Source organism: Nipponia nippon, unplaced genomic scaffold (assembly GCF_047370975.1).
Source record: "Nipponia nippon isolate SJK-2023a ecotype South Korea unplaced genomic scaffold, ASM4737097v1 scaffold_7, whole genome shotgun sequence".
NCBI lineage: Eukaryota > Metazoa > Chordata > Aves > Pelecaniformes > Threskiornithidae > Nipponia > Nipponia nippon.
This window is the reverse complement of record NW_028262391.1, coordinates 20,698,849-20,712,165: the sequence shown is the minus strand read 5'-3', so window position 1 is coordinate 20,712,165 and position 13,317 is coordinate 20,698,849. Positions and strand designations below refer to the sequence as shown.

General features: G+C 41.1%; 1 protein-coding gene across 2 annotated transcripts; it reads right to left on the bottom strand.

Annotated features, from left to right (window-relative positions):
• Window positions 1–1,772: 1,772 nt before the first annotated feature.
• On the bottom strand, window positions 1,773–12,792 carry AP1S3 (adaptor related protein complex 1 subunit sigma 3). 2 transcript variants are annotated; one of them, XM_087738544.1, is made up of 5 exons: window positions 10,633–12,792; window positions 6,870–7,048; window positions 5,494–5,602; window positions 4,407–4,544; window positions 1,773–3,433 (listed from the first exon to the last, which is right to left on the bottom strand). In XM_087738544.1, exons 1-5 carry the CDS (start codon window positions 10,750–10,752, stop codon window positions 3,398–3,400), a joined length of 582 nt encoding a protein of 193 aa, XP_087594670.1. In that variant the 5' UTR covers window positions 10,753–12,792; the 3' UTR covers window positions 1,773–3,397. The 2 variants fall into 2 exon arrangements, with proteins under 2 accessions (XP_087594670.1, XP_087594671.1); XM_087738545.1 differs by lacking the exon at window positions 10,633–12,792 and adding an exon at window positions 9,122–9,992 and having other exon boundaries at window positions 1,774–3,433.
• Between the last annotated feature and the right edge of the window lie 525 nt (window positions 12,793–13,317).

The window sequence follows — 13,317 nt, the reverse complement described above, 5'->3', positions numbered from 1 at the left end:
TGCCTCTCACTCATGATGATTTGTCATACTTTTCATATTCCCTTTGACATTATTACACTTATTTTTATCCCAGTCTAATGTCTGTCTCTCTCTTTTTAATTGCCATGATATGTTCAAAGATGTCACAACTCATGAGTTGCAAATAGTTGCATGACAGAGAACCAGCCCTGTCACAACTGGTAAGCAGTAAGATCACAGTAAGAATCCTCCGGGCAGAGATGCTAATAAGAAACTCAAGAAGCTTTTTGTTAGATGCAGCTGGCGAAAGCAAGGAAGGGAATCTAGGCTAGCAACGTGACCATGATTAATGGTTATTTTAGTAAATGCAATCTTGCAAACTAGGACATATGTGCTCGAAGCTTGTCAGCAAGGTGAGTTTAGATAACCGCAAAAGATGTTAGCGAGACTGGGAAAACTGATAAGGAACCTGCTTCTAATACTTTTTTTGATAATAATTTCATAAAGTAATCTCAGAAAACTTTACATTGAGCATTTTCTAGAATAGCCAGCCAGGTTGGAAAGAGAAACATCAACAGCAAACACAAATGAAATAGGCAATGCTTCAGAGAGAGTTGTGAATATATAGATATATCTCCTGCTTGCAGAAAAGTCAAAGAACTAAGATATCAAGAGAGATGAACTATACTCCACAGTATACTAATCTACGTAGAGTCCTGTTGATGGCAATGGAGTTCCACAAAGATGAAGGCATGGGCATTTTGACATAGTGACCTAAAGGTAACCTGACAATAACTGCGTTTCATTTGGGCTTCTTCCCTTTAGAGAAAGAGCTGGGTTGAGCTGAATGCCATTATAACACCACTTAGGTGAGTGACCCCTTTCTCATTGAAGATTGTAAAAAGTAGAAATACAAGTTTTATGTTTCAGACCAATCTGTTCTTAAGTATGCTATACATACAGGCTGACGCCTGCAAAAGTCACATTAAGTAATCCTCACCTGCCTGCTTTGTGTAGCCCATCTATAGGCAAAAGCAACAGGAATCTGTAGGTGTTTCTTAGAGCACGAATATAATTTAGCAGTTCTTTAGAGTGCTTAACACATGCTTTCCATCCAACTTTGTAGCACGAAGGCAGTTGGCACAACAGGCACGCCATATTCCAATGGCCTTTTGCGCTAGGGCAAGGAAACCACACTAATTCCTTCACACTTCTCAAGTTGACATTGGATACATCAGTTTGGCAATGCTATTTATTTCAGATGCTATATTGATATGGCTGGCATAAGAACCCCTAGCTAATGTATTACTTTTTTCCATAAGGAATTCTTCTTCATTTGAAATGAGAGAGAAAGAAGTCCAGCTCTTCTTAGAATGACTGAAAGAACAGGCTTATGATATCCTTATCCATACCAAGAAATCTTCTTTTTGGAACTCCTATTTTGATATACTCCAGAATTCAGGCAACATAACAGTTATAAGAGTCAGAGAATCACAGCATGGCTCCAAAAAAAGAGTAAAAGCAAATGAAACTACTGATGATTTCACCGAATAGAAGTCACTTATAAAAGTAAAGAGTGGAAAGAGCCCCTTTGCACATTCTGAAGTGGCTTCTTAATCAATTAAACACTCTGCTTTAAAAGACTTCATTTCAAACCATGAGAAAATAATATACAACTCATACAATTTCATTAATTTACTATTAAATTGAATGTCTTCAGAGCTATTAAAAGCCCTTCAGCAATTTCACTATTTTTTCAATGCTGAAAGTATGCCTTTGACATCAATACAGAGAAAACAGATGGATAAAGTAATTATAAAAAGAGCAGCATGACGCTATGAACCAGCTTGTCACAGTTTTACTAACAGACTAGATAACACAGGCAGAAAAGTGGGCTGACAATTAGCAAAGTTGCCATTTTGTGTCAAAGCGCTCCCACCCTCCAAATAAACCCCCAAAACCCCTCCCCAGAAAGATACAAACAGACTGGGAAGGAAGGAGCAATGAAAAAAATAGAATAAGCATGCAGGACATTTAAAGATTAGAAAAATCCCTGAAGGAAAATACTAACTGTATATCCGAGGAATCAAAGAAAATATATGTTGAAGGCAAACGTGAATCAGTGCTCGGATCATTCTGGCATATTCGTCTGATAACTTACCTAATTTTTGTATAGGATAATTTCATGATTTGACAGAGACAAAACATCTAGCTATGAGTTATGGGCTAAGATAAATAAAATTTCTCCGAGCTTTGAATTCTTTTAAAGGAGGAAATAATCTAAGGAAGCCAGTTCAATCAGTTTATGGAATCCAAATTGCGCTGACAGAAAGAGAGGCAAGTTAACACACCTGGCTCCCCACACACAGTAAGATGCACAGCCCAGCTGATTCTTCTCCTCTCTACTATTTTACCGTTTTTCCCTTTGTGCAGCTTGCAAAGTTATAAAAGGTTGATTAAATTGTCCAACCTTCACAAAAATGGGCTACATTCAACTACTAGAAAGCTGATCATCCCAACAGGTGTGTGAATTTGAGACTGGGAAAGAAGGTTATTGGTGGATACTAAAAGATATATGAGATGATCTCCACTCTAAAATCCCAAAGACTAATTTCTTCTCTTCAGGATATCTCCCACTCTCAAGCTGCACATTTTCAAAGGTTTCAGCCCTTGTCCAGGTCCAGGGGATCTAGGAAGGGGACAGGAAAATGAGGAGAAAGACAGAAACAGGCCATCCGCATGCAGCAGCAAAAAGGATTCATTAAACCTGGGAGAAGCCTACCTCGAGTCAGAACAGTCTTCCCAATTAAATGGAGGTGTGGAGCGTGCTCTAGTAGCAGTTGGAGCAGTCTTTTTAGCAGACTAGAGCAGAAAATAGAAGGAAGATAGTGAAAGAAAGGGGCTGGCCCAAAGCGAAGCAGATTTCTTCTTATACTAGATGGGTTAATCTTTTCAAAACAAGCTTGTGAAATCAGGGCCCACGACAATTTGGCTTTTAGAAAAAAAATTATTATTAGAGCAGAGCAATCATTACATTCAAAATAACGGACATTTGTACAAAAGTAGAGTCATATGGTCAGCAGTGGACCAAAACTAGTAAAAAATACCTCTTCGAAGTACTGTCAGAGTAATATTTTATGATGACAAAACCCATAGCTAAAAGGCATGATACAAAACAAGTGTTTAGTCCAGCAAGGAGAAGAGAAACTAGATCAAGGGTAATAACAACTCTGAGAAACTCATATGCAGAGTAACACAAGTACAGAATTGTTAAACCCTGTGCTACATTAGCTGACCTTCATCTTCACCATTATACAAACAAACCCCTTTAGTTATTGCTTTTTGGTATTTCTCTGAGGATCTGGCACATTGGGAAGCAATTTCAGGAAGTGCATTTTACAGGTGCATACAGCAGTTCTCTCTCCAGGTAGTTTTAACATTAAAATGCAGGCTTGTTCATGTACTCTTCCACTGTCTGAAAGAAAAAAAAAAAGAAAGAAACAACTGATACATTATGGAGCGGTACAGTAATGTTCAAACAAACCCTCTTGTCCTCTTTAAAGACAGCTGTAGTTTTGCATGGAATTAATCAGATTAATTAAAATGTAGAAATAATTCTGCTTTAAAAACCTTTAACAGCATCTTAGAGTGTGATCTTCAAATCACGACATACCACGGTTGTGGCTAAACTCATCATGCCTAGCTGGCCTTTGCACATAGCTGGCTTAGTTACACATGCAAATGCCAGACCACTGTGAAAAACCGCTCGACTCACATAGCGTGTCCCTAGCTAGTTCTACCAGCATGCTGCTTCCTCCAGTATTACAATGGATCCTTCACTACCTAGGAAAAAATGAAGTAAATCCATCACATTCAACTGCTTTTGCCATTCCTGGCTCACTGATACAAGATACAAAAGAGAATTCCTGCAGGGTTTTGAATAAAGGTTACATATCTGTGCCCTGCAGAAAAACTACAGAGGTGTTTATGAACGAAAGTGGAGTTTGCCAGCAAATACTCATTCCAATTTTAAATGTTAATAGTAGGTCATCTGTTTCCAATACATTAGTGGAACAGAATAGATTTTTCTGTATTTATATATACATATGTATGCATAAAATATAATCTTAGATTATATTCTTATATCAATTTTAAATATGTCTTAAACTATTTCTTAATATAATATCTGAGAAACTCTAGCAGTTATACTGCAAGAGAGCAACAGCAGTATATAAAGAGCATCCAGATGACTCTGCAAGATGCAAAAGGGTTGAATTGAAAGCTTATATAACTGCTACCTTAACTGCATTGTTGTACCTATTGAAACTGAACGTAAGGCACATTTGGATAATTAAGTACCAGAAGTGCTTAGCTGTATTTTAAGCTCCTGTCAAACAAGGAAGATGTAGGAAGATGAGGTGTTTGCCTTTTGTCTTTCTTTGCCTTACCTCCTGCAACATGTCAGAGTCTTCTATGGCTTTCACTGCAGACCTCTTCGAAGTTTCTTGTACTTCTCCACCAATTATAAACTCATCAAGAATAAAATAAGCTTTTTCAAAATTAAAGATAATATCCAGCTCGCACACCTGCCAGAACAAAAGGGCACCCCACAATTAAATCACTTTTACAGCATTATAAGCACTACTGGGCCAAAAGTTGTTAAGATGATTAAATGTATTCAACATATGTGCTCTTGTGGCAGGTAGCAGGGTGAAAAAAGATACTGCATATTATGTACTATTGCAGCTTCTGCACATATTCTCTTCACATATATAGCCTAGACCAACAGCAAAGATATCCCACTTATTATATTTTATATAATACACTACATTCATACTGGTTTTCGGAGAACAAAGCTGACTTCCTAGCCTACTAACCTTATAATAGGTCTTATACAGCTCTTGTGATATGGGTTATATACGTTCACGCAGTTTCACAGAGCAAGACAAACTCCCAAACGCCAGCCACTTTTTTGTTTTGAGGCGGTACAAACGTGAGTCATGGAACAGTGATTTAAATAAGAGATTAATTAAGGTAGTGGGAACAATTTCAGAAATATTTATAGAAAAGATGGCTCTCTTGTAGTCATTAAAGACTTACTGAAAGACTTATTTGGACCTTCTTCAGGTCTTTTCTTTAAAAAACACCCACTTTATCTTCTTCCTCTTTGTATGTCCTTAATTGTTACACAATATTAGGAAACAAACAAAACCAATCTGAAGATGTCAGGAGAGAGAATTAAAGTACTGTCACCCAGGGTTTTTCTAAGTAATTTTCCTCAAGCTTTCTATTCCAAGATAGACATACAAAGTATTAAGATTAATGGGGGGGGGGGGGAGGAGAAAGGATGGAAAAACAATCTTATAATAGTTTCAGCACTATTTTATAAAATATTCTAATAATGAATTTCACTCTGGATTGAGCGAGTGTATGGGGCAAGTAGTGCAGATAGAAACAAAAAGCACAACAGCTTCAGAAAACTGTTTGTTTATCAGACGGCCAGGAATGCAGTCCATGGGAGAAAGTGAAACCTACGTTTCCAAAGTATCTGTCCAGAAGCTCTACATATCGATGAACGACCTCTAGCGTCAGGAGCTCATTATCCTGGTCTTCTATTGCACAACAGAAATACAAACTAGCATACCTGAGGAAACAAAGGCAAAATCGTGAGCGTGAACAGCTGGATCCTCAGTGCTCTGCTCGTCTCTTAGAAGTTATGCAAATGACAGTTAATGTCTATCTGGTCTCTAAAATAATAACTTTCTTTCATTCTTATAGTGTCCCAGAGAACACTTTAAAAGATCAGATAATTTAAACAAATTACTAGTTTAGTTAGAAAAACAAACTCCACCCTTGGTAAAGTGGGATACCTCCAACACTGGTCTTAATAAAACAAACAGTAAATTAGTAGTACTTTAAGGTCTCCCTCACCTGCTGCAATAGCACTACAGTAAGTGGGGTTACAGAATGTTGCTGCAGAACGTTACAGCTCTTTATTAAAAAATTAAAATAAAGGCAAAAATAAAGGTGGAAGGAGTTACACCTCAGCAAGCCTGCTGGCTATCAAATGACTGAAAGTGTTTTACATAGGGCCCGAAAGCATGAAACTGCTTGGACCAAACAATCTTCGTAACTAACCTGCAGCAAAACTTTATGTTTACATCAACCCAAGATGGGAGTAACGATCTACCTCAGCTCTCTGGTGCTGTGGCTGGAGGCCCAACTTGTCACAGCATCCGGTCAGACGTTTACATCCAACACTTCACAGCATGGAACTCAATTTTTGCTAAATGGGAGATGCCGCTTAGTTTGTACAGTGTGCTATAGCTTACGGTTACTCTTGTTTGCTGCAACTTTACAACAATTAACAGGCAATTAATGCTAAGCATAGTGTAACTGGGGACCAGTGATTTGCTTGGAAAAGGAAATGGGAATTAACACTTTCCAGAGCAACAAATATTGGATTTAATATATTTATACTGAAATATAATTTCAAAGACAAAATTTGACAAAATTTTGAAAGTGCCTCAGAACAGCTCCTGCAACCTCCTGATGAGCCTGATAAAGCCCAGCACAGGTCTCAGCAGGCTACCTTGGGGAATCAGAAGCAGCAGTGAAGCCTAAAGCCTTCTAACAGAATTTCCACCACTAATACTTAATAGGTTACTCCCATTTTTCTCATCTGACAGATTGTACAAGTATTTTTCACCCCACAATTTACCCTGCCAATTTATCCAGGGACACTGTGCCAATTTATCCAGTTAGATTGCTAATGGCAGGCTCCTACTAGCTCAGTCTAGCACTTAGGGTTCTGCTTGTTGCTTTTCTTAGAGTGAGCCTTTATTTTTCCTCTTCTAGCACGTGTTATTTATATGAATAGTAATTATATGTTCTCATAAAATTACTCACACCTTTTGTAAACAAGCTTGAGATCTTTCCAGTCAACAAAACTACACGTTTTCTGATTGCGAGACAAAATAATCTGAACAATTTCTCGAATGATCTTTTTCTTCTCTTTATCAGGTAGCGTCGTATACCATTTCTGAAGCCTTAATTTCCCCTGCCGACTGAACAGCAGTATAAAGTGTATCTAGAGTAAACAAAGCAACATGGTTAACGCCGAGGTCACGGCCAGAGAAGAGCATTCCTCTGCCTGACGCCGGAAATTTGTGAGATCTTAGCGAAGGCATCTCCAGCCCTGGAGTGACATTTGAGCATCGCGCCAGTGAGGTCTGGGGGAGGCTGAGCGTGGGAGCAGAGTCTTCTCTTTCTTCCCCTGGCAGCTCTCCCCTCCCTGTGGGACCTCTCCCCTATGCATCCCTTTTGCATCCTCTCCCACCAGTCCTCCCTTACCTTGTGCAAACAGCAGTTTTGCTTCCTGTTCTGCCACTTCCCCGGGGAACAAGAGGAGCATCACCACTTTGCAGTGGTGAGAAGAGGGCCCCAGCCCCTCCTCCAGCAAGATCAGACACCTTACTGAAAGGAATAAAGGGCTAGGGAGATCAAGGATGCAGTGTGACACAAGACTAGAAATACGTGTACCTAGATAGTAATCATAATCTCTAACAATTCTGGTATTGCACTATTCCAGGTCATAAAAAAAGCAGCATGTTCCTAGAAGAGCAGAGGAAGAAGAGCTCCCTAAGGAGCAGAAGAAACCAACTACTTTGGAAAAGGAGCTTGACTAGTTTTACTACAGAAATCACCAGATTATGAAACACAGATGACTGTGATGACAAAGGACAGACCTCAGTGACCAAGGATATTACGTTAAATAAAGCACGATATGTACGCTGTTCTAAAATTTCAATTTTAAAGCTAGTCATAAATTTACATGGTTTGACCCATGATTTCTTCATGCTTAGCATTAGCAATATTATTGAAATACAGAAGTGCTAGCTTTTAAATACCAATGGGCCTTTGGGAGAAAAGTATCAATTCACATTTATACAAATACTTTTATTAGCAGATTAAATAAGTCTTTAAGCAGTACAGCAAGTCATCTACCCACAGCATGGAAACAGCTTTGAGAATGCAGGAAATCTATCTGAGGATGACATCCATCTCAACAGGGCGTCCTCTGCTAAATGGAAAAAAACAAAACAAAACAAACAAAAAAACTAGCGGGGATAGAGATACTTCCAATGGCTGAAGACACTGCGAACTGCCCTGCTTTTGACAGGCATCCCCATCGCTTTCTCACCAGTACCAATGCTCGGAGGCCAGGGACTTGCAGGAAGGATGTCTAACCGTAGACACAGCCATATGCACAATGACAGGCACACTGCCACTTGCCCGTGCAGAGACAAGGCTTCCCCTGATGCTAGGAGGACCAGGGAGAAGCACAGGAGCCTCATTTTCTTCACTTGCTCCCAATCCTTGCAAACTCCCAACAGAAGAGCTGGCAGGTCCCTTGCCACATCCCTGTTCTTCCCTATAGCTTCTCAGTCTACACCCTAATCCCTTCCTCCTCTTGTTTTCTAGTCCAGCTTATTGCTGTACCTATACTTATCCATCACTCCGTCTCCCCAGTGAGGATTAAAGTTAATGTTCACAATTACTATCAAGATTACAATGCAGATTTCTGTAAAGACAAAATCATTCTACACTCTCGTGAAGTCCAAGCAGAGAAGTGCACCAGAGAAGCTTCTACGTAAAAAAAAAAAACAACCCCAGACAAACAAAACCAAAAACCACCAACAACAAAAAATCAAGCTACTGGATTTTAAACAAAGTATTCATTCATAATTCAGAACCATTCTCTAGCTATTAAGTCACACAGTTGTTGAGTAATCCAAAGATAAGTTCTGACTATATTGAGAAAGACTTCAAATGTGGGATCATTTTAGGAAAAGGCGCACTGTTTTATTCGTATGTGCCTGTGGCAGGACCTACTGCTGGAAATATGGCTCTTGCCATCATTAGTCTAATGTGCTTGATAAAATTACAAGGATTTTGTAGCTGCCTTTTCTTGAGTCCTGTAATACTCTCCAGATGAGCTTGCTAAATAAAAACAATTATGCTGCTGGCAGTACACGTGGCCTGATTACAGTGAAGACCAAAACACCATGTTCTTGCCTTTCTCTGTTCATATTACCAACCGGGTTTTGACATGGTAATATTCCAGCTGTCAGCGTCACCCCTTCCCAGCAGATGAAGGGACAGTACTTAGTGACCATACACCTGTCCACTGAGAAGATCTGGGTGAATGAAAGACTATTTTGCTTGCTGTGCAGCACATTAACTCCAAAGCCTTTGTAAAGATGAGTGCATTTCGAAAAGCAGAGTGTAGGTTCTGCAGATAAGAGCAGCAGGTCAGTGGGTGTCCATTTATAGAATCATAGAATCATAGAATCGTCAAGGTTGGAAAAGACCCTTAAGATCATTGAGTCCAACTGTCAACCTATCACTTCCAAGTCCATCTATACCATGTCTTCAAGCACCGTATCTATCCGTTCTTTAAATACCTCCAGGGAGGTATTTAAACCAATTTAAAAGCAATCTGGCACAGGCAGCAGCTATTTGATAAACAAATTTCTAAAAATACAGTGAATCAGATAGGAGAGGATGATCAGATTCGATTGAAAATGGAGGGAATTAGTCAATGAATCCCTATCAAAAGCTGACAGCATGTTCAGCATAACAAGATCATGCTGTTTGAGACATCCTCAGGAAGAAATATATTTGCCTGCAGTGCTTCAATAGGGAAAGATAATGAAAGGGTATTCTGGTTTTGGTACAGCTGTTGGACCCAACAGACCTTAAATCAGAGTGCCTGCAAGTAGAATCATAGAATCGTTAAGGTTGGAAAAGACCCTTAAGATCATCGAATCCAACCATTAACCTAGCACTGCCAAGTCCACCACTAAACCATGTCCTCGAGCACCACGTCTATCCGTCCTTTAAATACCTCCAGGAATGGAGACTCAACCACTTCCCTGGGCAGCCTGGTCCAGTGCCTGACTACCCTTTCGGTGAAGAAGTTTTTCCTAATACCCAACCTAAACCTCCCCTGGCGCAGCTTGAGGCCATTTCCTCTCGCCCTATCACTCGTTACTAGGGAGAAGAGACTGACCCCCACCTCGCTACAGCCTCCTTTCAGGTAGTTGTAGAGAGCAATAAGGTCTCTCCTCAGCCTCCTCTTCTCCAGACTAAACAACCCCAGTTCCCTCAGCCGCTCCTCACAAGACTTGTGCTCTAGACCCTTCCCCAGCCTCGTTGCCCTTCTCTGGACACGCTCCAGCACCTCGATGTCCTTCTTGTAGTGAGGGGCCCAAAACTGAACACAGTACTCGAGGTGCAGCCTCACCAATGCCGAGTACAGGGGCACTATCACCTCCCTGGTCCTCCTGGCCACACTATTCTTGATACAGGCCAGGATGCCATTGGCCCTCTTGGCCACCTGAGCACACTGCTGGCTCATGTTCAGCTGGCTGTCGACCAACACCCCCACGTCCTTTTCTGCCAGACAGCTCTCCAGCCACTCCTCCCCAAGCCTGTAGCGTTGCATGGGGTTGTTGTGACCCAAGTGCAAGACCCGGCACTGAGCCTTGTTGAATCTCATGCAGTTGGCCCCAGCCCAATGATCCAGCCTGTCCAGGTCCCTCTGCAGGGCCTTCCTATCCTCCAGCAGATCGACACTTCCACCCAACTTGGTGTCATCTGCAGACTTACTGAGGGTGCACTCGATCTCCTCATCCAGATCATCAGTGAAGATATTGAACAGGACTGGCCCCAGTACTGAGCCGTGGGGGACACCACTCGTGACCGGCCGCCAACTGGATTTGACTCCATTCACCACCACTCTCTGGGCTCGGCCGTCCAGCCAGTTTTTAACCCAGCGCAGAGTGCACTTATCCAAGCCGTGAGCAGCCAGCTTCTCCAGGAGAATGCTGTGGGAGACACTGTCAAAGGCCTTACTAAAGTCCAAGTAGACAACATCCACAGCCTTCCCCTCATCCACTAAGCAGGTCACCTTGTCATAGAAGGAGACCAGGTTAGTGAAACAGGATCTCCTTTTCATAAACCCATGCTGGCTGGGCCTGATCCCCCGGTTGTCCCGCACTTGCTGCATAATGGCACTCAAGATGATCTGCTCCATGACCTTTCCCGGCACTGAGGTCAGGCTGACAGGCCTGTAGTTCCCCGGACCCTCCTTCCGACCCTTCCTGTAGAGGGGCGTCACATTTGCTAGCTTCCAGTCATCTGGGACCTCCCCGGTTGACCAGGACTGCTGATAAATGATGGAGAGTGGCTTGGCTACTATACAATACATATATGTCCAGGAGAGTGACCTTACGCCTCTAAAAGGTTAAATACCAACAAGTCAGGGAATTACTGTGAATGTTACCACCATTTTCTGCTGATTAGTTTACTTCAGGATGTTATGCTTCACCCACAGGAAAGTGAACTACTCTCTTTAAAATTGCTTTGAAAACTCCATGGTTTCTTATAAAGATGAAGTTGATGTTTCACCAACACTTTCACGAGCAGAGGCAACATGCTTTGCAATCAAAAAATATCCATTAATTCTCTTAAACGCATGAAGATTTGTACACGAGCTTCAAAAATCCTATCTTTTGGGTCTCCCATCCCACACTGTTTCATATGCAGAATATAACTGCATACCTCGTAAGACAATTTTACTGTTATAGAAATATATACAGCTAGAAAATAGGTAAGAGACTCTGCTGTAGTCCATTTCTAATTTTACAGTCTGCGGCAAAATAGCACACCCTCAAGCCTAGGTACATATTACTGGCCAGCTGAGAGCTCGTGTAGCAAAACAACATATTAGAAAGTTGCGGATACTTAGAAGAGAAAATACTGTGGCTTTTTTTTCCTCTTTTGACTATTCTTCCCTTTTCTAATTTCTAAAGTCCATTCAATCTGGGGAACTCTCTAGGAGGTAAAAAATATTACATTCTCAAGAGGTTAAATGGCTTAATTCCTGTAAGCATAAGCATCCAATTACTATAGACGTTTCATTCAGTTCAGCTTTGCTCTGTCCACCCACACTGACATGATACAACACATTCCTCACTCTCATAGCTCTGTTCATTACAGCTCACTGGAAAGATTTTGATGCATCAATAAACCTGGAAATGTTGAAGTACTGCACAAACACAAAGCTAACAGCTCATCTGTTCCTTGCTCCTTGGATTGTGAAAACATATTTGCTTTCCTATAGTGCTAATGACAAGATGGATGTTGATGAAGGAATTTTTGCTTGGTTTTCGGCAGCCAAACTACAAATTGAGGCAGATTGTCCTGAAGTGTTTTACTCATCTTTAAAAGTTCTAATTCCAGGGGAAAACAAAGGCAAATGACTCGCTTCAAGCAAAATACCTTTGAAGCAGGGTGCTTGGTTTCCTTTCCTGCCATTCTAGGGCGTGCTGGCTGTGACTAACAACCACCAGACCCAGGGGCGATGCCAGAGGGAATTTTTAGGTCCAAGCCCCAGTGGGTTGGGATGAGGAGTGCAGTTCCTCTGAGCATCGGCTGCCTTCACATGCGGAGTCTGTAGGAGACAAGCTTTGGTCTGGGAGAAGAGTGTAATTTGATTAGCTTGTTTTACTGAATCAGACCCAATCACCTACAGTACTGTGCAAAATGATCTCCATAAACGTCAGTAAGTAGCCTAAATGACTGCATTTTATATTCGTAGGCCACTATTTTCTACTTGGAAAAATAGGTTGTTTTTTTTTTTTAATCAAGCATTTAAACCAGATTTCTAAACCTGAACTCTATCCCCTTCTCAGGCATCTCTGAATCAATTGCAGCTGTAAGTTATACAACAGGTCAGAAAGTTACGGGGCCTTCTGCTTTATCGAGATCTACAAAACTGTACCAGGATAACAAACACCCCCCTTAGTTTCAGGGCTACAAAAAAATCAAATGCTAGACTTTAACATGCAATAATTTAACAGTAAATAGAACAGACATCGAAAATGCAAAATACAGAAGGTTTGCATGTTCACAAACAGCAAATGTAAGAGAAATATGTAAAACTAACGCACACTGTGATTTTTTTTTCCCACCTTCTTTGGGAGACCTTTCCCTCCTTTTGCTTATGGGCTGTCATGATCTGATAAGCAGCTCACCCAAGCCTGTCTCCTGCACTGTTCCCTGCCAAGACTGGAGGTCCCCTTAAGTGCAGCCTTCCCCAGTATTTGGCCATTTCCAACTCCAGACTGATCAAACACTTTACAGTTGGCTCACTGGTTTCAAACTCGGATCATTCATTGCTTTTACAGAGGTTTTAAAACTTAGCCTAATCTGTGCTGCAATGTTTAGTACAACTGTCTAAAGGACTCCAGACTATATTCTATTGCATACAGAACAAACCACCTGTAAGGA

What these genes read in the sequence shown, in the direction of transcription:
- AP1S3 (XM_087738544.1), bottom strand. Translation starts at nt 10,752, where the DNA reads ATGGAGTCAAATCCAGTTGGCGGCCGGTCACGAGTGGTGTCCCCCACG. An exon ending in CTCAAGCTTGTTTACAAAAG is followed by an intron (nt 5,603 to 6,869) that starts GTGTGAGTAATT and finishes TTGTTTCCTCAG; the next exon opens with GTATGCTAGTTTGTATTTCT. An exon ending in ACTCTGACATGTTGCAGGAG is followed by an intron (nt 3,434 to 4,406) that starts GTAAGGCAAAGA and finishes TTTTTCTTTCAG; the next exon opens with ACAGTGGAAGAGTACATGAA.